The sequence below is a fragment of the Nymphaea colorata genome, chromosome 2 (assembly GCF_008831285.2).
Source record: "Nymphaea colorata isolate Beijing-Zhang1983 chromosome 2, ASM883128v2, whole genome shotgun sequence".
Classification (NCBI taxonomy): domain Eukaryota; kingdom Viridiplantae; phylum Streptophyta; class Magnoliopsida; order Nymphaeales; family Nymphaeaceae; genus Nymphaea; species Nymphaea colorata.
In genome coordinates this window covers 35,722,416-35,749,859 of record NC_045139.1, presented here as the reverse complement: position 1 = coordinate 35,749,859, position 27,444 = coordinate 35,722,416, and the positions used below count along the sequence as shown (strand labels likewise).

The 27,444-nt window shown below is 37.7% G+C and overlaps 2 protein-coding genes across 5 annotated transcripts; both read right to left on the bottom strand.

The window, feature by feature from the left end:
• Positions 1-6,008: 6,008 nt before the first annotated feature.
• LOC116247575 (putative F-box/LRR-repeat protein 8) lies at positions 6,009-7,556 on the bottom strand. Its single transcript, XM_031619748.1, has one exon. It carries the CDS (start codon positions 7,554-7,556, stop codon positions 6,009-6,011), a length of 1,548 nt encoding a protein of 515 aa, XP_031475608.1.
• Positions 7,557-12,730: 5,174 nt separating this feature from the next.
• LOC116248843 (cyclin-T1-4-like) lies at positions 12,731-23,975 on the bottom strand. Of its 4 annotated transcripts, none has more exons than XM_031621844.2 (7): positions 23,445-23,974; positions 22,565-23,344; positions 20,381-20,462; positions 19,659-19,793; positions 19,281-19,456; positions 13,204-13,349; positions 12,731-13,081 (listed from the first exon to the last, which is right to left on the bottom strand). In XM_031621844.2, the coding sequence occupies exons 1-7, from the start codon at positions 23,447-23,449 to the stop codon at positions 13,038-13,040; spliced, it is 1,368 nt and encodes a 455-aa protein (XP_031477704.1). In that variant the 5' UTR covers positions 23,450-23,974; the 3' UTR covers positions 12,731-13,037. The 4 variants fall into 4 exon arrangements, 3 of the variants coding, with proteins under 3 accessions (XP_031477704.1, XP_031477707.1, XP_031477706.1); XM_031621847.2 differs by having other exon boundaries at positions 22,565-23,239; positions 23,445-23,972; XR_004171064.2 differs by lacking the exon at positions 12,731-13,081 and adding an exon at positions 13,591-19,017 and having other exon boundaries at positions 13,209-13,349; positions 23,445-23,975.
• Between the last annotated feature and the right edge of the window lie 3,469 nt (positions 23,976-27,444).

Sequence of the window (27,444 nt, the reverse complement as noted above, 5' to 3'; positions counted from 1 at the left end):
ACTCAAGAAAGGATTTCTCTTAAATGCAAGTATTAAGGGATGGTTTTATCAACTGCCTGTGAGAGAGGGATGAAATTAGGGAAACCTGTTGATTTGTTCCTCTCTACCCTTCATGTGAAAGTATTTATTGGCAGCAGCAGACTTCTTTAAAGGCTTTTATTTTTTGTGGGGTAAGGTAAACTGCTTTATCTAGTATCTTTAGAACTCCACATATATACATAATTTATACTGTTGAGTTTCTCAATAAAGTTCTGTTGGTCCACTTGTCCAAACAGAAGTTCTTTGAAGGATGTTTAAAAAATAAACCAGATTTTATGTTAGTATTTGAGTTACCAATGAGCTAGAATTTAGGATTAAAATTCATGACTTTCTGTTTTACCTGTTTGAATCCGTAATTTGGTTGCAATGTAGCTCTGTTTGCTTGTGAACTTCAATGGTTAAAAACGTATGGAACAGTGTTAAGTACAACGATAAAGACAAATACCTACCCATTATTAGTTTGGCACTAAAATAATCAAAAGGTCTCAGTTTGGACTACTTCGAGCCATCTCCAGCTTGCTGACTGGGAAGAAACTTTTCCCGAAATGAAAATGGCAGCCGCATTAATAGTTTTTGTTTCCCAAAGGGGTTTCCGTTTCAGCTTTCATCATGTGGAAAACTCTCCCTTGATATGGAAGACCTCTTTCCCATGAGAAAGAAACAGTTGGATTTTCCTGTTAAATACATAAGAAAACAAACAGAAGAAGATCTGCAATTGCTTAGTTTCTTACAATGGTCATGGGTGTCCGTTTGTCTCTTTCATATGCTCTCACATCAAAGGCTTCTTTCACATGGTAAACTTCTCCCTGCGGAAGAAATCAAGGGTCCTTTTCATTAAATATGAAGAAACAGTTCAAAAAAGAGACAAAATTTTAGATCTCCTTGATTGCAAAGTTGATTAGTTGGGAGTTGTTTCTGTCACAAGAAAAAGACGTTCATATGGTGCCAAAGCAATGAAGAGACCTTTGCTAAGAAGCAATCTATATGATCGGACTAATCCCAAGAATATTTATCTCCAAGTTGAAGCGGCGGTTTGATTGTTAGACAGAAGACCCTGCCCTAGAGGTCCTATTTCATTCCAGGCGTTCCAGGGCAAGGAGCCGCCTCTGATGCCTAAAAAGTGCTCATATTCTCGAAAAACACCTTTTCATGTTATTGGCATCCATTGTTTGATGTGGGAACGTAGGAGTTAAACGCCTTGTTCTTGTAAAAAGCCTTCCGTCTAGCATCAAACGACCTTCAAAGTCAGGTCTTCCATTTGCAGTCATCCTGTGTGTTCCTTAAACTCATTCCCTTTGCAGGTCCAATTTGAGTTCAAAATAACAACTAATCACAAATTTATCTTCAAGAGAATAACCAATCACATTACTCTTTTTTTTTTTTTAGTTGGCAAAGTACCTTCAGGAATCTATAAGCTCAAAGTTTAGGTACAAATATCCTCACATAAAGTAATTGTTGCATAGTTACTATTTCAATGTTTATGCACACAAACATGCACATGGAAGCATGGGTGGCTATGTTTTATTTGTGTAAAAGACCCTAAAGTTGTTTTGAGATACCTTCAAACAACATTGATTTATGAGAACTTGGTCTTTTAACCAGTTCTTGTGACTTTGATTTGTGTGTCTGGATGACAAGGCTAAAACCTTTGCGCCTACGCCTAGCTACACGTCTTAAATGCTGTTTTGGATGCAAAATGACATTTGAGAGTCCCACACAAACACACCCTAAGTTTTTGTTGGGTGAGTAGGAAGAGTAATTCATCTTCCCGTCCAAAAAAAAAAAAAAGCTAAAACTCCCACCCTTCAAGACATGTAAAAACTTAAGCACACCCTAAATTTTTACAAGATCGAACTGGTAAAGCAGGTACATTTATGTAAACACTAAGCTGAAACAACTCATCAATTCTTTGCTTGACCTGGCTTCATGCCCAACCCTATGATAGATGGCACAAGCATTTATTAGTCCATTGAATTACTTTTTTCCCTAATGACTAGTGAGGCCATGTGGGGCTATAGATGAGAATCTCATTGTAGGCGCTGAAGCAACTGTACAAAAGAAGAAAAGTGTTTGACAAAGCGATACTCATCCGTGGCTCGAGAAGCCAAGAGAATCCAACGATCGAGAAGACAACAATAATAGCGCCCATTTGGGTGTTCATGAATAAAGATCCACCATGGGAAGCAACTTCCATCCATCACAATAATGGTCGTCACCTGATCTTAGCCCAATCACCAAGAAAGATGACATATTTGAGCAAGTGGATCCCATTGCCCACTTTGTTCAGTTCTCCAACCAGTTCTCACATATCCGACCATACACATCGGTCTTGTTCAAATTTACATACCTGAAAAAGAGATGACTAAAAATCTGATGTGCACAAACTTAAAATGATCGAATTAGTGATTAAGTTTGCGGATGGAATCCCTCAAGAAAGGTTAGAATGGCAGTTCCCGCTCCTTGGAAGGTACCCAATAAATGACTACTGGAATCCGGTTTTTGAGTGGATGCATGAAACCCCAAGCTGAAATATGACCAAAATGCAACCAGATTTATATTTCTTCAACCTTTAAAGAGAAAAAGAAGCACCAACCACATGGGTGGATGCGTGATGTTTAATTGACGGATGTGTCGCTCCGCACTCACGTCTTACAGCAGCCCTGAAGGCAGAAGAACAGGGAAAAAGGAGGAGCTTCAATCTCTCTAGAATATCTCTCCCCGTCATAATATCAAACCAGTGATTTCCTTTCAACTCAAACCACGGTTTATAAGTTGCCACAGGAGCTCCACCAACATTATTAAAAGGTTTGGACTTAAAGAGTTTCCAAGTAAAAATAAAAGATCAAAAGTTCAATACCATGGTGTGCCTCTTGGCATAAACTGTCAAGGTTACCAAAGAAAATGTCCCTCAAGACACGACAATGGAAAAAGCATTAAGCGTTAATTGACGTGTGCCCAACGGCGTTAGAGTTCATTTGAGCACGCCAACACAACTTTTACCCTTTTCTCGGCACCTTTCCTCTTTTCCCCATGAAGAAAATCACACGATTGTCAAACTTTCCAGAACTTGCGAACCGAAGGAGACTCAGTATTTCTTCAGATTTTGAGGACAGATACACGAAACACATACATGAAACACTAACAAAGCATTCCTCGCTGTCCCAAGAAATACATGTTACTGAAACCAATAGGATTAACTTTTCCTTTGATAATTATTTCCGCCTAACTTTTCCTTTGATAATTATTTCCACCGTGGATGTCAACTGCCAATCAGCAAAAGAGAGTTGAACGGAAAGAAAAAGTGGGCAGCATTTTGAAAAAGCGAGATGCGTACAAAGATTTGAGAAAAAAGGTTATCAGATAGAGCCGAAGGACTCCTAGTAGGGACACGAAGTGCCGGAGAAAGAACAAAAAAGGCCTACACCATGCCAACGATACTCCAGACACGTGAACCCAATTGTCCAAATGTGGAATCCTCACTGTCCCATAGAGACTTGACATCTAGAAGGATGCAAAAGTCCAAAGGGAGAAACAGTAATGGAATTGGAATTAAGGTTGTTGATTATTATAGAGGTAGGCTTTTTACAGTGACTGTACATACAAAAGCCGCAGAATTCTCTAATCCTCTTCCACACATCAAGTGAACGTCTGGAAAAAAAAAAATTCCCATCTCAAAAGAAAATTTTTCCATGCAAGTTCTCATGTAAAGACTTCGTTCTGTTTGTAGTATGAAATACAGAACAAACAAAGAGGGAGAGAGTTATAGAAAGTCTGGAAAAGTATACACTTACTCATGTCCTTGTTGGCGCCCACCCGCTCTCTGTCCTGTGCTCAAAATCTGAAGCACCCGTAAATGATCAATAAATGAATTCATCAAGCGTCCCACTTTTAAAAGGGTCATCTCTATTTTTCAAATGCGCCTGAGATTTGAGGGATAATGGGTTCAAAATCAACCTTTCATCAGTAACATAAAAATGTGACGTGAAGTGTGCACGGCAAGCCAGAACAATAAGCTTGTCACATAGAAGAGACCAAGGGATGCAAAATATGTTATAATGAATAAGCAAGGGAGAGGAATAAAAAGCTCAAACATGCTAAATTTCCGCAATGAAGATAAAACCATTTGGAATAGAAGTCTAGGATACCATGGATAAGCCAGTAAAGATCTGGCTTTGAACAACAGGCACAAGATGTAACACCAATTACCTGTGACATTACAAGATAGCAAAGAATATAGGATCAAGCAACATAGATGAGAATGATAAAAAGCAAACGTCATGGCAGAGCCGGCATCCAAAGAAGAACCATTGCTTGGGGAAAATTGCACGCCATAAAAAAATCTGGCATTGGTAAAAATTGAAAGATTCAAAGTCCAGCCAGCCAGAAATATTTGAATGGAGGCCTTCAGTGTCATTAAATTCTGCTTACCACAGTCACGCTGGCGATAACCTTTCTCTTCCAATATGGGATACATACAAAAAGCACTGAACACTTTGGACATGCATCTGGAAGGAAAGTATATCGAGCACATGTTCAGGTGAGTACAAATCAAATAACTGAATCTTACCTCAGATGACAACATGGGGACTTTGAAAGATAACATCCTAAGGCCGGAAAGGAGAACAGAAATTGTATTCAACAGACAGAACCAATTACTTTTACACTTTGGTAAAGAAATCTGAAACAGTTGTAACATGCATTTTTCTTCGAAATTGTAGAGAAAAATTTTGGATAAATACTAATTAATTCATTAGAGAATGCGAATAGTCGGTCAGGCACCTAACTTTCTCCAGAGAATGCCACGTTTTATTCAGCCAGTTAAATAAACCCACGTCAAAGCAATTTTCGCCCATTCCACTCTGAAAGATGGAACACTGTAACTTCTTCAGGCAAAGAAAAGGAGCAGCAACAAGCAACAACGAAGGAAAAATAACACATCCATAGTGCCTTCTGCGACAGTTACTTGGAATACTGGTGCAGCATAAAATGAAGCGAAATTGGGGCATAGTTAACATGCAAATGGAAAAGAAAATAGTAACCAAGGAGTAAGGACGATATTGCAGCATCAGTCTCTGATAAAAAGTTAAGAACTGCATGATTTTATATTGGACAAGGGCTGCAATAATTAGTTTTAAGATAAATCTTCACGGTAATATTACACATCAACAAAAAAGCCAACATTTTGATTATAATATAAAACAAAGGACAAGCATAGTTGCATAATTGTGAGAGACAGTAAACAGCTCGCTGATATTCAGCAGAAATTTTAGAAATAGAGCCAGCATTGAGACTGCAGTTAGGGCACTAACTGAGAGGAACTTGGGATAGAGAGATACCACATTAGAGGAACTTATAATAGAAAATGAGTATAATGTACTAGGCAGAAAATCCACCCTGTTATCTCCCGACTCGCCATTGGGGCACCTTCTTTGATACCAATAACTTCAATCGAAGAATAAACAGAGCATAGACATTAAAAAGAAGTCGGCCTGTAAAATATAACCACCAACCTCCACAGACCCTAACTACTAAGATGTCAAAGCCAGTGCCAAGCCTCCAATTTGAGAAGATGACCAGAGACAAAATCACATGTAGCAGACTTACAGACGTAAGGCCAGAAGCAACAAACTGCTTGCAGAAGATCCCAGACAGCAACCGTCAAATAAGGAACAAAAGAACTGATGAGCAAAACGAGAGTTTCAAACAGCCAAGAAGAACACGAAGCTATTTTCATATCTTGATAACAAAAATCAGATTTGACGACACATCCGAATCACTTACAAAAGAAGAACAAGAATATATAAGAAAGCAAAACAAAATGAACTCAATCTTGACAGCAACTTGATGGTGCTCGTACTGGGAAATGGATTTTCCATCCTACAGAGCACTTGAAGATTAGGCTGATGCTAAGCAAAAATATACCTCTCTGACTATTAGTTTTACAGCCTCATTGCATGCCGCCAGTAATATCATCTATGTGCAGTATGAGAGGTGGAAGAAGACCCACTTCCCCTCTTGACCAATAATACTGAAGCAGCGCTGCTCAACTTAGACCTGAGAACCATCGTCCCTTTACTACCACAAACCAAGTGAGTAGCCGAAGAGGTGACCCTCCTGCTTCTACCATGCCCACCACCATCTACACCTTCCTGTGCCGCAGCTTCTTCCTCCCTACCTCCGGTCATTGAACCTGCATCCATGGATACAACAAGCCCCCTTCGATGCAATTTCAACCAGCAGATACTGGCCTTTGTGACCGATCGACATCTCTTCACCTTCAATTTGATCAGATTGGGACACCCCCATCCGATCACCTCGATCCCGGAATCGGTGATGGGGCAATTCTTCACGCACAGCTTTCTCAGAGCCCCAAATTTCTCTGCAACACATAGCATCTCCGCATCCCCGACGGAATCAGTATTGCAGAGCGCCATCCTCTCCAAGTTCCGGCAGTTCTCTGCCAATGAATTCAACCCGGCAGCACTCACAGCAACCCCCATTAACAGAATTTCCTGCAAATCCAAGCACTTGGCAGCGATTGAGGCCAGGCCATTGTCGCCGATACGATTGAATTTACAACCATCCAAATGGATCTTCCTTAGCTTCCTGCACCCGTTTGCGACGGCCGAGATCCCAGCATCGGTGCAATCAGTCGCCCGGCTGATGAATAGCACCTCCAAACTCCGGCATTTTGAGACCGCTGAGAGACCCCAGTCCCCCAATTGCACATTGTCGATCTGTAGCTCGGTGAGCTCAGTGAGGGCGTCGGCCGTCTCCTCGAAGATCCGGTCCCAGTCCCCGGCACTCCGGCAGACAATAAGTGTCCGAAGGCGCTTGGAAGACCGGATGAGCGGCGAGAAGAGCTGCCCATTGTGGAGATCCTTGAGGCAGAGCCTCTGCAAGCCGTTCTCCACCTCCATGGTGGCGGCGTGCGACTGGGGTTGGAGGTCGAGTTTTCGGAGACGCTTAACGGAAAGATCCTCGAGCCCTTTGCAGTTGGAGACGATCCAATTGAGGCCGCGGACACCGAACCCGCAAGACCCACAAGAGAATTTCTTCAGAGATGGCGAGCAGGAGAGGGAGAAGGATCGGAGGCCGTCGTCTGTGATCTCCACGCAGCCCTTCAGCTTCAGTTTCTTAAGGCGCGGGAGGCCGGAAGCTATACGGGCGAGAGCCCGGTCGTCGAGGGAGATGAGCTTCCGGGAGCACTTGAGGGCGAGGATGGAGACGTTCTCGAAACGAAGGAGGAGGTGAGGAAGGAAGGGGGAGAGGTCGGAACGGGCGCGAAGGATGAGGCGCTGTCGGCATTTCGATTCGACGGCTTTCCACCGGCGGCAGGCAAGGGAAGAGGCGTTCCGGTCCTCGCAGCCGAGCTTGGAGAAAATGGTGGCGAGGCACTCGTCCGGGAGGAGGAGGGTGAGGTCTGCGTTGGTGGATTCGCCCTCAGTTGCAGGATGGGTCGTTGCAGAACAGGATGGTGAAACAGAGGAACAAGAGGAAGAAGAAGCCTGGCCCATATTTCCCCTTCTCTTTCTTCTTCTTCTCCTCCTTCTTCTTCTTCCTCCTCCTACGAGTTTTAGGGAGCCGCTTAATGGAAGAAAAGTAAGCGGGTAGTCAGATTTTTGAGCTACAAGCAGGGAAGGAGGTAATTTTCAGAGCGATAAGGAGGGTTCGAGGAAGAACAAGGGATTTATGACTGTGGAATTGAAGATTGAAGGTATTTTGGCTACTCAACTTCTCTCAAGTTGCCATGAAGATGTGATAATCTTTTTTTGCCAGAACCTTTTCAATTTTAGTACATGAGCAAAAGAGAAACTCCCAGAAGATACGGAGTGGGTGAGGAGTTTCAGCTAGAAGCAACAGAGGACAAGGATCAGAATAAGCATTTCCTCGCCATTCCTTTCTTACTCAGTCGAGAGAGAGAAAGAGCTCTAGAAGTAAAAGGGTAAGGCAGAAGATAGAGAGACGCTTACTTGCAGAATGGTAGAACGGTGGAATATATATCGTAGCAGAAGCTTTTTATGAGTTGCAACTTTCTTAACATAAACGAGAGAGAGAGAGACTTGTGATGCGGGTTTGGCTACTTTTCTCTTACCAAAATATAAGGCGCCATTAAAGAAGCAATGAAGCCCAAAAAAGGCAGAGACAGAGGGTTAGGAATATAAAAGGAACACAGAAAAGAACAAAAACTCATCGTTGCAACTGATGACAAGCAGGAGAAGAGAAAAAAAAAAAAAAAACTTTCGGTGGCCTCCCCGTCATAAACAAGACGCCATTGAAGGAGAAGCTGAAGAGAAGGCTCAGCCTGTGATGGCAAAGGCGCTGGAGAAAAGGAATGCAGGCGTGCAGGAACCCAAAGGACAAAACAGAATTCCTTTAAGATCGAAGATGTGAAACTGAGCCTTTTATGGCGCATGTCGCATGCCCAGATTCATTCTTTAGTTTATGCCTATATTAAAATCTTTTACTCTGTTGTCTGCCTTGAAACTACCGATGAACACATTGTCTGCTGCAGTAAGAAACAGAGAATGTAAACTTAGAAAAATTACCAGTTGCAGATTTTGTTGTCTTTAGAGGTGGAAGATCGTCGTTTGGGCCAAAGACAAGAGCGGAAGAAAGACTGAAGCCCAACAAGGATCCTATGAAGTCTAACAAAAAACTTTGCTGGAATTAGCTGCTCTTCTTCTGTCATATCCATTAAAATATGAAACTGATTATATTTGCTGAGGTTGATTCTGTAATTTCCAATGCAATAGCTCAAATCTGTCAGGAATATGCTCTTACCTGCCGAGAAATTGCTAAAACCACACCATCTCTGCGACTCTGCTTCACTTGTCAGTGAAAAAGTACAAGCCTTGGGCTTGAAAAAGTGCTTTTGGAAATTTAATTTTGAATCACAGTGAAGTTTGAGGTGGTCCTCTGCCATTGCAAAAGCCTCGAGTGTTGACCATTTCCTTTTTGTCAGTAAATATCAGGTTCAAAACTTCAAATAGATTGTCATGGCTTCTCCTCGTTAGAAATACCAAGGCCTATGGATTCATACCTTACAAAGGTTTTGGCTGAAGTTCAGAGTTTCGTAGAGTTGTTATCAAGCTTCATATCGTATCTTGCTGGTTCAAATTTGAATCTGTTGATGTTATTGTCATTATTATGTTGATTTTTATTTTCATTCTTGCTGACATATCCCTACTTTTGGTTGAAGGCTTAAAGCTTCACCAATTCGTTTCTATTGTAAGATTCGTTCAAAAAAAAAAAAAATTCTTATAGGATGATATTAAGTATTTAGAGATGGAAACGGGAGGGATTAGTTGAATAAAGATTAGCACACAAACGATTCTTCAAGTAGCAACAGAACCACTTCTTAAATTCAACACTTCACCTGGTCTGATTTAAAGCTATTAAATGCATTTATTCAACTTAAAATTGAAATTGTCATTGGTCTCTTCGAGACATCCGAAACCTAAAGATTAATCCGTGCTGAATATATATGAAGTCTTTTGAAACAAATTGTCATAAATATCTTAGGAAGAAAAAAAAAAGATACATTTTCGATGTCTTGTGTTATGTTATTTAATCGTCCCAAGTAAGATGACATTACATATTACGTCAAGAATGAATCTGAGAAAAATAAAAGAAACTAAAATTGAACATTTCTTTTTTTAGTTTGTACGCCACGTTGATTTATTAGGAAAAGAGGTTCGATTCGAATTTAAATGGAAATAAGATATATTCATGGTTAAAATGACATAAGTACCCCACTTTATATATAACAGTACAATATGGCCCCCGTGTTGGCCAACGAGCCAGCAAGCTGCTCTGCCAATTAAGGTACACGCTGCCCAAGAACTAAAAGCACTTAAACGAAATCTTCTTAAACATGAGCTGTCTTTTAGGATTTGGCAAAAATCATGTGGCTTTTAGTAAAATATCCGTTTATCAATTAGGTATTTACATTTTAAATGTCTAGTTAAAAATTAAAATTTTATCATAAAAAAATAATTAAGACTAAAATTTTAAAAAATATTATTAAAAAAATAACATAAAAACTTTGAATGATAATTCATAGCACAGCAACAGTTCATTTTGCTTTTTAGCAATGGTTTTTGATTCTCCCTGTCATAGATCTTTAATTTTCAACTATTTGATTTGAATCATATAGTGTGGTCTATATATATATATATATATATATATATATATAATGCTTAGTAAAGTTTGAATGTGAAACAGCCGTTAAGAATCATCATTTCATGAGCCGGTGGAAACATCTATAATAATTATGACCAACTTCTCTCGAACACGATAAACCATGAATCATCACTAACACCACCACCTTCTCTCTCTTTCTCTGTGTAAATGATGTTTCTGAATTCATATATACACACTCATTAGGGTCACTCAACTGTCTAACTAGGATCATCTGATCTATCTCAATGAATAATTAAAAGAAAACAATGAAAAAAGTATGATAGATATTTTCGTCATGTTAGTTCACACATTTTTCATTTTATTTTTCTCATATATATCCATATATTTTAAGTGGACCTGGCTGATTAAACAGATGGATGGCTCTCTCTCTCTCAAGGGGTTGGGAATCTGCCACACCAAGTTCAATTTCCAGTAGAACTTTGGTGAACATTTTAACTCAGATTTAACCTCTTCTCTAGCCAAGATCCAATATAAATGCAATTTTTATGTACAAGATGCAAGTCCTCTATCACATTTTTCCAGTTCCAATACTCCTTTTTGTCCTTGACGACCAAGTGATAAATGAAAAGACTTCTACGAACTAGTCTTACTTTCAGGTAATCCAATCTATTTGAACCATGTTCGGATGTACTAGTAAGCATTCCATATCCAGATACAAATTCACCAACATCCAATCCAAATCTCCTCTGAAACCCCGTGGTGAAGGAAGACAGAGGATAGATATTAATGTCAAAGCCTTTCTGGTTTCGATGGAATGGGACATATGATAACTCCAATTCATTGATTAATTGTTTAAGATATTTTTAAACGACATTAATTTCACAGTTCTTAAATGCGACACTGCACGATCCTGTTTGGCAGTTCGGGAAATAAATTAACAGGCTGAAATCTGATCCACAAGAAAACGACTCTCCACCCAAGTTGGCGCCTGGTACACGAAACGCTGTACATGAGAAAACAACTGCTCAACCTTCCCACGCCATTGATTCAAGTCAGACATTGTGATTAGAAAGGATGAAGTGGAAGCAGTCAACAGGAAAAGAACTAGCTAAAGTACTATGGGCCCCGTGCGTGCATGCACACACATACACACAGTCATGCTGAATTAAGTTGGTGGTGCTCCATGGCGATGAAGGTCATCCATTCTTATAACCTTTGGGATTCTTTGATTATCCTTAATCTTAAGTCTAAATCTCTCATTTAACATGAAATTTGCCTTAAACCCATGTGGATTTAAGATACTGATCTCAAGTTCAAGGGAAGAGGAGTCTTGACTAATCAAGATACAAGACCTGGAATTCATCATGTCTCTTTTACTTCTTTCAAGCAAAGGATTTCAAATCCTTGTTCAATGTTAAGAGCTTGAAATTCTCAAATCTAGAATCCTAAGATTTCAGATCAACTCAAAACAAATATATGTCGCAATCAAATGCCCTGTTTAAGTTTATTTATAACATCTGATATGAGTTTAAGCTCCTTTTCCTCCTATACAGTGGTGGTCATCCTGTGTTAGGCAACCCAACAGTAGTGGCCTTGAAGCTGCCGCAGATGCACTGAAAATTTTAGCGGACACCTTTCAACTTCGTGGATTTGTCTAAAAGTGTAGATTTTTTTCAATAACAAAGAAACCATTGTTGAAGCGAGAAGCTTAGCATAGCGGGTCAGGCCATTGGAACAGTTCAATTCTCAGAGGTGCTGAATCTCTGTGTTGCAAATGCAAAGGCAAACATACATTAGTTGGCATATAATGCAGGCACATCCCCCAAGACACCAAACAGTCATAGACATGAGAGTAAGGCAGCACACAAGCAGAGTCGAGCTCGAGTTAAATCAGCTCAAGCTTGACTAGACTCGAAGTTGAATCCAACTCGATTGAACAAACAAGCTTGACTTGACAAAAACACATTGAGCTTAAACTCAATTCGTTTAACTCATTTATGTTAAGCATGCCTCAGTTTTTATAAACGATTGCTACTTATTTAATTATTTTTCATTATAATTCAATATTCATTGTGTGGTGTCGAGTTTAAAGGAGTGAAGTTCTCATAACTCAAACTCAACTTGTTAACATTTCGAGCATACATACAAACTCAAGCTAGACTGGTTTATAAATGAGTCGAGTTCGAATGGCGTTCTAACAATAGCTCTACTAGTTGTGCAGCCTCACTTGAGAGGAGGGGGAAAAGGGGAAGGGTGCTCAGCTCTAGTTCTCTCTAGTTCTCGCAGTGGGATTCTCCACCCACTCACCCAAAAGACCTGCATTCATTTCTTCTTTTTAGTAAGCTTAAGATCAAACCTGGATCACTGATGGACATTGGAAGTCCTCTGATTGATAAAAAAAAAACTCATTTCTGCCCATCAAAGAACGACCAAGCCGCGACTCTTAGACGCTTCTTTGCAGGCTTCAGACCCGTAACATCCTCACTTTTATCAAGACGTTTTACAGTCACAGAGCATCATGCGATAAACAAATGAAAAGAATCCATTGATCACACAATCAATGACAAACCCTTGATATATCTAGTAAATGGTGGTACAAGCTGTTTTGACAACAAATGACACGAAGATTTGACATATCAGACAATTTATAATCAACGGAAGGGGAAACTGCCAACTGTAACGGCTTGACACATCACCTCAGCAGCTACTGTTAGAAAGGTTGATAATACACATCCCTTTGGAGCAGTTGAACTAGAATCCCCCTCCCTTTTCTCTTTTCAACGAGGAGGCTTTGACCCCAATGCTTCAACTTCAAACCCCAGCTATGACTGTGTGCCTATCATCAGGTTATCTCACTGTCTGCACTCAAGGAGCTCGATCAATTGTTGAACAACATCTGCATTTTGAAATCGAACGAGAAAGAACCCGTTTAGCAGAGCAGAAACTAGTATTCTTTTAACTAAGGGAGGGATGTCTGAGAACACAAGCACAACCGTTTCACATATCTGGACAAAGTACCTTGTAGAATTGCCGGCGAGGTCTGGAACTCCTGCCACAAACTCTGACTCGAAAACAGGTCTATATTAAGAATTTTGGACGCAAGAAACACGGCTCCAGCAGCAATATGATGTGGTTTAAACTGAAGCCATAAGGAACTTCGAAGCCTAATCACCATCAAGTTAATACCCATTAGCCGAAAATGAACTGCTTGCACATCAGAACACCACAGATTACAGAGGCAGTAAAGGTAACACAGAACAAGTACAAAGCATGCAGGGCAGCTGCACAATGCTGCAATCACAAAAATTTCTTCTCCTTCACGATGCATATCAAAGTCAAAGCAAATTCTGTCTAATGAGAAAACAATAAATAAATCTACAAGTACTCGCTATCTAGCTTTCTTACCAACTATCCGATGCAGCCATCCAGGTAACACATCTTCCATTGATGCCTCAGAAGAAAAGTTGCAAGCACTACAATGTTGAAGCATGGAGCTCCTTGAGTTCTCACATCAGTTTAAGGGCATCATATGCCCTTGGGGCCTGTAATGGATCTTAGACCCAACATTTGTAATGTAGTGTTTCAGCGAAGGATCTTGGGAGATATTTATGGCAAGAAGATGGCCTTTGAATTTAGCAAGAGTGGATTCACCCTCTCCGCATGGAACCTCCAACATAAGTTACATGCATACATATATATATATATATATATATATATACATATATATGAATATATATACATATATATAAATTTCAAGAATGTACATTTTTTTCTCTTAATAGAAATTCTGGGGTCTGCCATAGATATTTCAGCATTATGCCAAGAGATGCACTCAAAAGCATTGAACTCTTGACCTCACCTAGCAAATTATGCCAAGAGATGCACCCAAAATACTGTAACTCCTGGACCACCTTCAACTTGACAGTCTTTCAGTTCACCACCATAAGTACCAGGATGGATCTATCAATACACAAGTGCAACAACTAGTAGCCTCAAACACATCAACTAATGGTAGTTGAAGCCACTTATAAGGCTGATATTTGTGAACCTATAGCACAACACTATTCTTTTGAAACTGCGTGCCGCAAATAGATGCCCCGGAAAATGCATCTGAATAAGGATACTGAAGCTGCTCATGAGGTTGTTATCGTGACATCAATACCTTTGAAACTTGGCGAGCCCTAAATTTGTGACTGGCTTCAAAATGACAATTTTAAGATGTTAGTGACAGTGCCAAAAGGATAAACAATAAACCACTTGAAAAACCAATGCCTCTTAAGGTGGCAAGTGACATACTCATTGATGCTGCAATATTTTGAAAACATCTTGATGACATCAGCAACTAGCTGGAGCCAATAACATTGGAGAGATAACATGATATTGAAAAATATCATAAAATATGCAAAATATTGTGCTATTTATGCAAGAATTTTTGAAATTGTTTCTTCTAACATTTTTTAGTACCTTTCTCATGGACAACTAATCCTTCCCACTTTTATCTTGCCGACTGTACCACCTGGCTCCCCAGTACAGTTCGTGGTGCTTTGCACAAATCTAATCATATAATGGATACAAAATATCCAAATTTATATAACTCAAAGAAAAATGAAAATCAAATGTGTAGGAACGATTTTACGAGGGTTTTGAAATTACCGATCTTGGATGTCCAACTCATAAACTCTAATCAAGAGACCAGATTTTTATGGTTTTTGGATCCTATATCTTGGTACATTAGAAGACAAATTTGAGGTGGCACAAGCAAAGAATCCCCTTTTTCATTGTTTCTTCATATTTTCCAAGAAAAATTCCAGAAAATGTATTATTTTGCCCTTATTTTATTTTCAAATTTAAGGCTTCCAAGCTTTCCCCAAAGAAAATGCTTCAACAGAAATATACCCGGAAAGAAAATGGGGACTAGTGACTCTAGTATCAATCTTTATCTGACCAGGTCAGTGATTTGACATCTTATTACACAGATGAGGAATAACCATAGCCCTTGGTAGAATAGATCATACCAAATAGTAAAAAACAGGAGAAATTCTGAGCCCACGTAAAGGAAAACAAAATAAAAGCCGCCATTTAGAGAAAGAGAATGATCTATGGATCACTAATCCCATGTTCTATGGAGTTGTTATTTTATGTGCAATCACATGTTATCACATCAGTGCTGCAAATAGGCTGCCACTCCTGAGTAGAGTGCATGCCAGGTGCCATGTGGATGCAGTTACCAATAATTTATGGTTATATATTTGTTAATTTTGTTTCATATTTGTAATTTGTACACATATATATAGAGAGAAAGGTGAAACAAACGCATAACCATAAATTACATATATACATACACCACCCACACCCAAGATCCTTTTGTAAAATAACAGACCTGCACCCACATCCACACTCTGCACTCATGCAACAGGCGAGCATGCCTATTTATGTTACAGAGAGAGACAGCAAGAGAAAGAGGAGCTGGAATAAGACCAAATAACTATTATCACTAGTGATCAAGTTCACGTAATAAAGCACAGGATCATAAAACAATGGATAAAAAGGACAGGCAATGATTCCTTGCACCATATTCAGAAGTACCTCCAGATTTTATTCTCTTACAAAAAGAACACTGCTAAAAGTGAAAACCTTACAAATATGAAACAGTCCAAAATGTCAAATATTATATCATTTACATTATGGTATTTCACCTTTCTGTTGACAAAATTTTGGAATGAAATCACAAAAATTTAGCTATATTATAGATTTAATCTTTGAACAGGATTTTTTTCCAAAGAAGCTTGAGAAAAAAGTCTAAACACATTCCAAGAATTACACTTAAATTGAGTTCTCATTCTAATTGTAGAGAAGATGCCTTAGGACAGTAAATAAACAGGGCAATGGTGCATATAACACGATAAAAAACATAATTTAAAGTTAAAAAGCTACTTTCATAGGACAGGGCTATGCAGTGGCACAATTCTCAATGTGACCACCTCGAGAATGCAGCAGTTCAAATAAATAAGGGCTTGAAGTTGGTAAAAATGATCAAAAAGTACTTCCCCATGATCCTGATTCAGAGTATCGCTCCTATCAACTGACAAGGAATAACTCTGAGGTGATGTTACTGTTAAATGATTATGCTTCACTTATCTGGAGCAAATACTAAGAACCCTCTAAACTGAAGAAGCCAGCAACCATGACCATCATTCTTTTCCATTTAACAAATAACTAGGATAGTTAAGCATATCACTCTAACATAAACCATCATTCCTATTTTGAACCTAAAAATCTTTTTCCCTAAACTACCTAAAACAGGCAGAACATCAATAAGTTTTCACATAATCAACATACAAAGGATTTTCCAATTTTGTCAAATACTTCAAATAAGATAGCATACAAAAAAAGGATATCGGCCGGCCAAATTTTATTGAAAAAACAAGATAAACAAGGGATAGCAGGGAAGAATTTGGAAACTGAAAAGTTTCAGGAGAGGTATATTATGAAAGCACATGGTTGCAAGTTGCAACAAATAAGAGAATCTCAATGGATAAATCAGAAACAATGCTAGTGCATTAGAGCATATATACAAAACAATGCTTGCAAAGATATGCACAGTTTAACACAGAATGATATTCCTTTCAACCGATGGTGTCTCCTTTTGTTGATAGACTTAAAATCAACAAGATTATTTTTAAACTTTAAATGAACAAATCCACAGGAAAAGCAAATTTTTATTGACTATTCCAACGTGCAGAGTCTTCCTTATTTTAAGACATAAATTACCAAAGTTAAATTTAAAGCTTGCTAAGGAAGCAAATTCATTGAACAAACCAGGATATAAACTTTGACTCCAAGTAGAACAAACCAAACACAAACTGGAAAATCTACTTTTTGGTCGTTGGACATGTCCTTCTACAAACACAAATTTAAGACGTCCACAAGAGTCCGATTTTATTGAAATTGAAAGATTGATGTCTTATCATGAAATTGGCTCAATCCTATATCACGTGGGTGTGGATGCAGGTACAACATTTCTAAAAAGCTTAGGTGCAGGTGAGAAAAGTGTGTATCTCAATTGTGTATAAAAAGTTGAAAGGAACATTTTGTAAATTGTAAAGTAAGCCCCTCTTTGGAAATTGTAATGAAAAAAGGTTTAAAAGTCAAAACACCAAAAAATATCAAACCCTAACAATATGCACTGTCTCCTCTCCCTCCACCCATGGTCAATCCCTTGCTGCCGCTAACTCCCCTTCACCAGCCCCTACCAGATATTTTTTCCTCTTCCTTCCTCTTGACTCTGTACTTGCTTTACTCTTCTTCCTCTTCCTCTTCCTCTTCCTCTTCCTCCTCCTCCTGCTCCTGCTTGTGGACTTTGCCACACCCAAGTGGCAACCACACCCACAGCCACATCATGTCATGTCAATGCAGGTGCTAACCATGTCCATGTGACATAAGCTACATCTACATTTCAATTTCATTCATGTTACATATGTTCTTATGATAGAAACCCTTCTATCAGATATGCCCTCCACCAGTAAACATCACATGCAATAAGCTCTGCCAGTAATCACACCATGCTGAACACCAAATTGGACGTATATAAACCAACCGAGCCCATCATGGAAGCGGCAATCGAACAGAAAACAGAACAGGGGAATAACAGCATTGACAAAGACCAATTTTCTAGAATTGAAAGACAATTCATTGACAAGAACTTCCCTGCAACATGGAGCAGTTTACCTTTATAAACTTGTTACAGTCTTGTGGATTTTCACAGTAACCAGGGAGAAGTTGATATTTACTACTTGTGAATGAGCCATTCACAGAAATGACAACACCCTATTATAGACTACGGAGAGCCAGATAGGCTAAGTTACTTCACAGAACAGTTATGCTTTCCTAAAAATTAGGATCACTTTGAATCTTCCTTGACATTCCATTAAAAACAAAAGGCAAAATTTTCACCAACTTCTGGCAAGTTAACCAACTGCTATGCCATATGACACAACGATTAGCATGATTATGTCATTAGAAGGGTTAAGAAAAGGTCATACTGATATATTTACCAGGGAAAATGCAGACCATGGAACACAATTGTGTCCAATGAAAATAATACATCTATCACCTCAAGAGATACCTTGTTGATAAAAGCATGACAAACCAGGAACCAACTCAAGGCTGCTGGCCACATAAGAAATTTGCCCAGATGGGATAAAGAAAAGCAGTCAACCTCCAAATTGTATATCAACAATAAGTAGAAGCCTTTAAGACCTTCGGGCAAAGTCAGTGATTATGTTATTAACTAATCTCCCTTATGGTACCCTTTTTTTTGGAAAGGATTAACTATCATTTTTCTTGGCACTTTTCCCTTTTAGCTGACCACTAATCTACCCGCTTGACCAACTAACAACTCAAGTCTCAAACATCTTGGATTGACCAAGCCAATTGCTAAATGAGACTAAGACCGGAGCATACTGGTGCCAATCAAGTACCATTTCACATCTAGATACTTGCTCCACCTTCCAAGACTTGAAAAATATCCTTCTTTTTTCTCACAATTTGGAAAAACTTCTACAAGTTAATCTTAAAGTTACAAAACAACATGTTGTTTGAAAGAAACTAGACGAAGTTTAGGTGCAATGAATCTTAAGATCTATTCAATAATAGCAATCATCTTCTTTTCTCTATCATCCAGCAAGTTGACAAGTAACAATAGTTAGCCATAACTATGCCTTCAATAGCTTCACTCAGTAACAGGTGCAACATAGATTATCTAGCCAACATTGAACAGCGGAAGGACAATGTAGCACATTGAAAATGGGTTGTCTTCGACCACCAAGCAATCTGCCAACATCAATAACAAGACAATTTTTTGGTGCAGAAGTCAGACAAAGGAAAGCAACAGCATAACAAAGCTAAGAACAAGAACCATTTAACTGTATCAACAGATTATTCATTTGTGGCTTATAAAACTTCCAGTATACTAAGTATCATTCTAATGAAAGCAGCAAGGAAAAATATGGTTAAAAGGAAGGCCCTCCATTTTTAGTCAGAAAAAACGAGAAAAAAAGATGATAGAACAAACCTAATTTGATTAATAAGCTTACCCTTCATTGACCAAGTCCAAAGCCAGATTCAGTAGGACAGATTTTGTAAGTCCTAATTTATTAAGGACAGAAGTGAGAGGACCATATGGATGTTGAACACCAAGTTCAAAATCCAGAGTTGTCAATATTATGTGCTCAGCGCCAATAACACGTTCCCTATACTCTTCGAACCAGTCCTATTCAAAAAAGAAGTCCAAACAACCAAAGGAAGCCTGTGTCACAATTTGAAAAGAAGCAAACTGCTAAAAAAAAAAAACAAAATCACTAAAGAATTAATTTCCATATGCACCACCCCAGACAAAAGGGAGACATAAAATGCAAAATTTCATCCAATATTGAAAAAACTCACAAAAACGCAGAAGAGATGAAGACACTTACAAGAGAAAGTAAATAAGGAGGGAGAGAAAGACCCTGTTTATGGCAAATTTCAAATGCTGCCTTCAGCACAGTGTTCAAAGGGCAAGGAGTCTCCTCAGACTTTGCCGCTAAGAAAAGAGAAGCTGTAGCAATTAACTGCATCAACAAATGCTGATGTATTAGACAAAGGATAAACTCAAACAAGGTAAAAATAAAATATATATGGGAGCAGAATTGGAAATAATAACATGAGATAAAAAAGAATTCTTCCCCAATACCTCAGAAACGTAGATTTTTTTCGACTTGATCCTAAAATTGGGTTGTTTAAGCTTTCAATGCAAGTCAAAGGCTAACAAAAATATTTCCTAATGCAATTGAGGAAATTTGAAAAAAAAACTTAAAAACTTAAAACAAACTGCAATTTTCTAGAAAAAAAAGAGAGGAAAATATCTTGCCTACAAACACCCCTGATGCACAGAGAAACAGGAAATGTGAAATCAAAGCCAGTGTGAAGCTTAAAGCTCAAGCTTCAAAGTCCAAGCAAAATGAACCCCCAAATCCATGCAAAGAATGGCTAGAAAATAAGCCAAAATCACTAATAGAAAAGGTATCAGATTTCAAAAGATTAAGAATGCATTTCCACAGCAACCAATGTTAAATAAGATGCCAAACACATTTCTGTCAGAATATATATATATATATATATATTATACCAACATAAGAAAAAGTCACCAGGAACTCACAAATCGGTCATGGCAGGCATGAGAACGATGAACAAAGAACCGATGGCAAAGGATGATTGCAGTTCCAATTGTGGTTTGAGGCCTGCAAATATTAGCAATGCACTGTTAGAAATTAAAACAGACAAAAAAACCATATTTTTAATGAGTTAACTCTACTGCCAGGACAGAGAAGACTATGCAACTACAGCAGAATGAACAGAAAGAAGTGTCATGCAAAATATTGTGATTGAAAGTGAGAAGTGCATAGCCGAACTTGGAAGCAAGTAGAAATCAGTTTTCTAAGGCACGTGATGATGTCCCAAGCTTCTTTATTTTAAAAATCACCAAATGACCACAAGCAAGTATCTAGAAACATGTGATTTTTTTGCAAACGAACCCAGGTGGATCAATCATACACAAACTGGCTGTCTTCTGTAAGTATAGTAACCCTAAACTGGTAAGACAACAAACCCACCCACTTCCATTTGCCATCAATATCTGAGACAGTATTATAGCATGCAGAAAGACCTCAGAGTTGGAAACATGGAGTATCACTACACAATTCCATGATTTAAGTAACAATGACCTTTCCATTTAGATGTCTCCACATTAAAATTCAAAAAGCATGTGTGTCTATGTTGGCAAAAGCCTTGAACACAGCTAGCAAAATCTGGCCCTAGGTGGACGAGGCACGTGCAAGGGGTCACATAAAAAACCAATAAAATATGATCCTAAGTGTTAAGATGAACAACAAACTGAAGCATTTCAAGAAAATTTATATCTATCAACTCATAAGAACAAGGTAATCAAAAGCCATGATAATATAGATATCTTAGACATTTCATGACATGACAGCAAACATAAAACAAAAGCTTGAAAGGTCAAATTTGATAAAGTTGAAAAATTTTAAATTAAAAGTTACATAACATAAAGGAGCATGTTTACAAGTTAACCTTAATGCTTTTTAATTGTATAGAGCATGTAAAATCTTTTAATTCCTAAAAACTAAATGTAAAATCTCTAATTCTAATTTCTAAACCTAAAATCCTAAACTAAATCTTAAAATTAATAAAAATACATCTTAGAAAAAAAAGAATGAACATAAATCCTCTAACATAGTTACAAATTCCAGTTATAAAACTGTCTTCATTTGTAACTCTGATAAAAAAGAAAAATATAAGGAAAATCAAAATGAATAATATGAAAGTAGAGTTAAAAACTTAAAACCTACAATAACATACAGATATCCAAAGCATAACTACATGAACTATAGCTGTAACTACAAGCACGCACACACATACATGGCACAAAATGCACACACACACATACATGGCACAAAATGCACTCGCACACATATACTTCTATAAATTAACACATGCAATATAAAAAACTGGAAAGAAAATCCTCGTAAAAACAAAAGAAGAAGAAGAAGAAGAGAAGCAAAAGGAGGAAACAGCATCGGATAGCAGAAGAAGAAGAAGAGAAAGAGAAGAGAAGAATGACAAAGATTAAAAAATTTAGGCTGCTGAACAGAAACGAAAAGGAAAGCTAGGTTGTTGTGTGCCTATGCAAATCTAAGTGCACTAGAGCATTGCCTAGGTATTCTCAAGTGAGGTGGTTTAGGAAAAGCCAGCTTAGGTGACCACCCAAGTCTAAGGGCCTAGGGCTAACCCTGAACTACATAGGTCAGGGAGTCATAGTTATAGCTATCATTTTTGTCTAAGTTGCCCCTAAATTAGGCATTGTCAAGAAGATAATATGCATATGCACCTGAGAACACATAAGAAAAGGCACGTGCTTGTTTGCATGCTTCCACCAATGCGGACAAATGTATGAATGTAAAATTAAGATAAACGATTCCCTCATGGAGCCATGCTTTAGAGAATTTACAGAAACACAAAAGGGAGCTTCTGCAATTCAAATTGCAGTAGCCCCTTTAGAAAAGAAAAGGAAAACCTCAAACTAAGTAAAACGTGTTAACCGAGCAGAGAGAATTAGTTCATGCAGTATCCTAAGACGTTCCAAATCAGCTTAGCTATCAAGGCATCTCGAATTAGGACAAATACTTATAAGTTTTTAACTATTATAAAAGGGAACAAAGAAACAGCGACAGATCATGCACTTTTCCAGATATAAAAGATGAAACAGAACAAGATTATAAAAAATCCATCAAAAACTTAACAAATTAAAATCTCGAATACTCACAATTCCAGCCGCAGTCCAAGATTTTGAAGGAAAGAACAATATGAATATCTCAAATATGTTTCCCTATTTGAATCGATGCCATCTTTCCTTGAAGGAGAACACCGTTCAAGCTCTTCCCTGGACATGAAACCTTCTGAAGGTTCGCAACAATTCTCAACCGTCAAAACAGTATCTGAAGAGCTTATAGTGTCATAACCAAAGCTACAAAATCTGGCATTGCTATCTTCTGCTCCCCCGAGATCGATGAATCTATAGCTCGTTGACGGCGGAACACATCGATGGCCATCATTCGTAGCCATTACAGCAGCCGAACTGCCAACGGCGTCAGTCCGAAGACGTTGACCTCTCGGGAAATCTCCAGTACGGGAATTGAACTGATGATTCTCAGCAGATGAATTCTCATTCGCGCAGTTCTTGTGCCTCTTAAATGCTGGAGGCACACCAACTTGTCCATTTTCATTACCAAAATCCCGAAACTTCCTCGTTAGATCATGTACACTGCTATAATTTCTAGTCGCCGTTACACCTCCATTAAACGACGATGATTGCACGCTCTGATACCTCTCTTGCAAAGAAGGACGAGGATCGTGATAGCCTCCTTGGAAAGATATCCGGGTATCGTAATACCCACCTTGCAAAGTCGTACGACGATGATCTTGCAAACAAGCCATACCTCTGATGCACAAAATCAAGACGTCCCAACTTAGAAAAACTCCAAATTCACCAAAATTTTCAGAACCCAACTCAAGCAACGAACAAATACTCTCAAATATTGAGAATCTATAAAGAAAAATGGATTTAAATAATTCAGTATTCAATTCGGACATGGAACATTTAAACAAGTAATTCATAAAAAGAGCTAACAAAAAAACGAAATTACCTCATGCACTATTCGGAATCTGCTTCCCCCAAATCGCAGAGAAAGAGAGAGAGAGAGAGAGAGAGAGAGAGAGAGTAGTATCAGTCTGACGACGTCAGCGATCCCCCACAAACAACGGAAAGACGGACGAATCCCCTCTCAATCGCAAAACATCTAAAATCAGGGCATATGATTTTCCACACGGGGTTCTTCCCCATGCCAAGAATTTCCAGAGGGAAACTGGGGATCGACTTTTCTGGGCCTGCTGAATCAACGAGTATTGGTCTTCAAAAAATTCAGGCAGGAGATGAGAAATCTCCCGTAGATTAAAGAACCACGAAGGAAAGAAGAATAGGAGGACGAAGAAAGAAAGTCAAAACACGATCCTTCGTGTTCCGCAACGCCAAACGCAGGAAAGAGCCCGAGATTCTTTCCTCCCCACCTTCCGATTTTCCACGGAGACAAAGAGATTTCTTTCCGCCTCCCCGGTTTCACCCCCACCTTCGGATTTTCTAGACGAGAAAGAAGAAGAAAGAGGAAGAAGTTTGACGGGGCAAGCCGCCGACGTGTGTCTAAGTACCGTACTGTGTGCGTATCCGTATCTACAACATTTGGTTCGAATTCATCCGTATTGTACGTTGACTGGATTCATCCGTATCTAGTATCACCGGAGTGTGAAAAGAACGGATATACTTAACTACTAATTTAATTTTATTAAATTCATTTGATCAAATTTAACCAAGAATTTGAATCCAGTTATAGCTGAATCGAAAAATCCAGTCTCAATTTGAATATAATTGCATTAAAATCCAATTAAATTGACTTTTAAGTAAAAGAATTTAAAAAATGCAAGTATTGTAACCGAAGGTAAACTTTGGGATGTGACGCACAAAAGAAATGAGGGGGAGATTTTAGGAAACTTTTTATTAGATTACAGGAGTGTTTTATTATATTACTAACAATCAGTTTATTTGAAAACTTTGGTACATCTTCAATGACTTTCTTAAAAAACTCTTCATATGTCATAGATAGCACTTTTAGAAACTTTTCATATGTCTATGGCACTCTTAGAATCTCTCAATACATCATTAAGGGTTTTTGAGATATTAAAATATAAAATATTAAGGGTTTTAAATATAGGTGGACATCGAACCGAGTACTCGATGGGTATAAAATTGACAATTGAGCCCGACCCAATAACTAAGCGGGCTAAGTTTGGACCTTCGTCACCGACAAAGGCTTCGGGTCAGCCCAACCCGGACTTTGTTGAGTCTTGTGCCAACCACCCGGACTTTGTTGAGTCTTGTGCCAACCTGCTGCGCAGCAGTAGTTTTCAATAATGCTTCAGCCGGATGCCAAGCTTTAGTTCAATAGTGTTGGTCATGTATAGGTCAACGCCTACAAAGGTGAGGCTATAATGGATGAGTGGAATTGACTTCATGTTGGATTTTTTATTTTTTATTTTTGTCTTTGATTTTTAATTGAAATGCATGATTTTACATTCAATTGGATTTAAAATAATTTTGATTTTGATTTAGTTCTACCAATTAATTATCTGTTTTGAAAAAGAAAAAAAAACACAGTTCATTTCAAAAACCGTTTTTACTTGTGACAACTTGTCTAGTCAGAATTAACATTTTCTAGTAATTGGACATGCCAACCATAGTATATATACATATATAAAGCGTTAGGAATAAAAACCAGTCCATTTAATTTTTCGTTAAAAAATTATTTTAAATAAGATATGAACACCCTCATATATTTGTAAAAGCTATTTTGATATAAAACATGCTTTGAACCAAGTTGTATTTATGAAAAAGTGTTGACTTTTCTGCTGTCAAATATTGATGCTATAAGAGCCATTCATAGTTTGCTTATTATAAAAACATTATTAAAACCCCCAAAACGATAAACTTAATATATATTTTGCATAACGTTAAGATCATATTGATATTGATAAGGTTAGATTAAAAAAAGTACTTTTAAATATCATATTTAAAAGGTCAGATTTTTGTCCCTGACCTATTGGTTTGATTTCTACAAATCACTATATATATATATATATATATATATTTCTGAGAGATTACTTTCACTCACTTTTTTCTCTACAATTGCTAGTCTTCACTCTAAAAATTAGTACTGAATCTTTAAAAGAAAGATATACTTGAAATGTATGTATGTGTGTGTATTGAATGTTTTTTGCAGTATTAGCGTCAATTAGTTAAAAATTTGTATCCTTAAGGGGGTTGGCATAACAACAAAGGAGAGATGGTAGGCAGTTAGTCTCTATTTTAAATTCATGATGTACTGCAGAAAAAGAGATACTGATATGCAAGTTGAAGTTTAGTAGGGACATCATTATAAGACATTAAAAGTGGACTTAGTGCCATGAGGAAATAGGGAAAAGGTGGATGCTTTGGCTTTCTTGTCGAGTGATAAGATAAAATACTTCTCATGTTCACCAAATACAGATTGATTAACAATTTCTAAAACTTACTTTTCGCTTTCCAAGTTTATAATGGATCTGGTGTTCCGCCATAAAATGCCAAGGAACAAGCGATCCACATTAGTGTATTCTTGGAAGGGGAATCACATGTCCTCTCTAAAATACAACAATTGCAAACAACCAAACTCAAATCAAGCATCCTCTAAAGCAGGGCAGAGCCATAAATTTTTTATGAGGTGGGGTGAATCAAAGTTTCTAAATTTTGACTAAGGCCAAAGTATTATTTTTCAAAATTTTTATATATAACAAGAGAAATTTTTTAAAATTTACATGTAAACTTTTTTTTTTTTTTTTGAGGTGAGACTATGGCTCATGCGGGCCCCACCCCTACTCTAAAGGAAGATGCTTAAACCATTCAAAATGTTCAATTATTCATTCTAAGGGACAAGAAAGGGTCAGGAAGACTTACCAGCACATTATTTTTTAAAAATTTATGAAAACCCCACCAAACATTAGTTGCTTATATTTTTCATTTTGAGGATCAAAGCTAACTTGAAGATAGGACTTGATTATCTCCCAACTTTCATTTTTTAAATAGGTTGGACATGCTGGGCTTTAGTTGACCTGATCCCACCAAACCACTTCAACTGCAGACAGCAGGGTCTGTCAAGATTAATGCACATTATTCATGCTCATAATGGTCACTGTCTATTCTCAAAATATAAAAAAGAAACAATTTGATGTCTTTCAATCAACAATGGAGTAAAAAAAAACAAAAACAAAAGGGCCTATTATTACTTTGTGCAAATTTTAAGTAAAAAGTAAGTTAATCCATAGACACAAATATCAGTTTTGCAGTTTTGGAAAAAATAGGAACATACGTTAAATTTTTATCAAATTTAAAACCTTAAAAATTAGAAAAAAAAAGAATGAGAAACTAATAAGACAACATCAAGAAATAAGTAGGTAAACAACAAATAAAAATTAGAAAATGGAAACAAGTATTTTGACATAAAGAAACGTGAAAGACACCCAAAAGGGAAAAACATGAAAAAGTGTTTTTTTTTCACATTTTTTTTTAAAAAAAACAACAACTCTTGGCCGTTTTATTCAGCTGACGTATTTTTGTGATTTTAACATGTTTTTTAAAACATGTTTTTTTGTGACTATGATTAGATCCCTACATCACGCTATCTTTCAAATCATTATAACCTTGGAGGCGAATTTAATGAACAGGGCTGATAAAAATGAGAAAACATTCAAATGTTTGATCATTTGGATATTTTGTTGTTGAAGGAACATTTGGATATATTCAAATGTTTGTTCATTTGGATATTCTATAAAATTGGGCAGTTTGATATGGAACATAATCACATCTAGGGATGTCAATGGATCCGACTTGAATCACTTTCCCATAGTTGATTTATTGGATGCTCACATAGCTGGATTTGAATATGAATGAAGAAAATCTATTATATGAATCTGATTTTTAAATCTACAATTTGAACCAAATCTGATCTTTAAATACATAAACAGATTCGAACTATATGGTAATATGTTCAGAACCAACTTTCA

What these genes read in the sequence shown, in the direction of transcription:
- LOC116248843 (XM_031621844.2), bottom strand. An exon ending in CTTGGACTGCGGCTGGAATT is followed by an intron (nt 20,463 to 22,564) that starts GTGAGTATTCGA and finishes TAATATTTGCAG; the next exon opens with GCCTCAAACCACAATTGGAA. An exon ending in TTGGACTTGGTCAATGAAGG is followed by an intron (nt 13,350 to 19,280) that starts GTAAGCTTATTA and finishes GATGGTGATTAG; the next exon opens with GCTTCGAAGTTCCTTATGGC.
- LOC116247575 (XM_031619748.1), bottom strand. Translation starts at nt 7,556, where the DNA reads ATGGGCCAGGCTTCTTCTTCCTCTTGTTCCTCTGTTTCACCATCCTGT.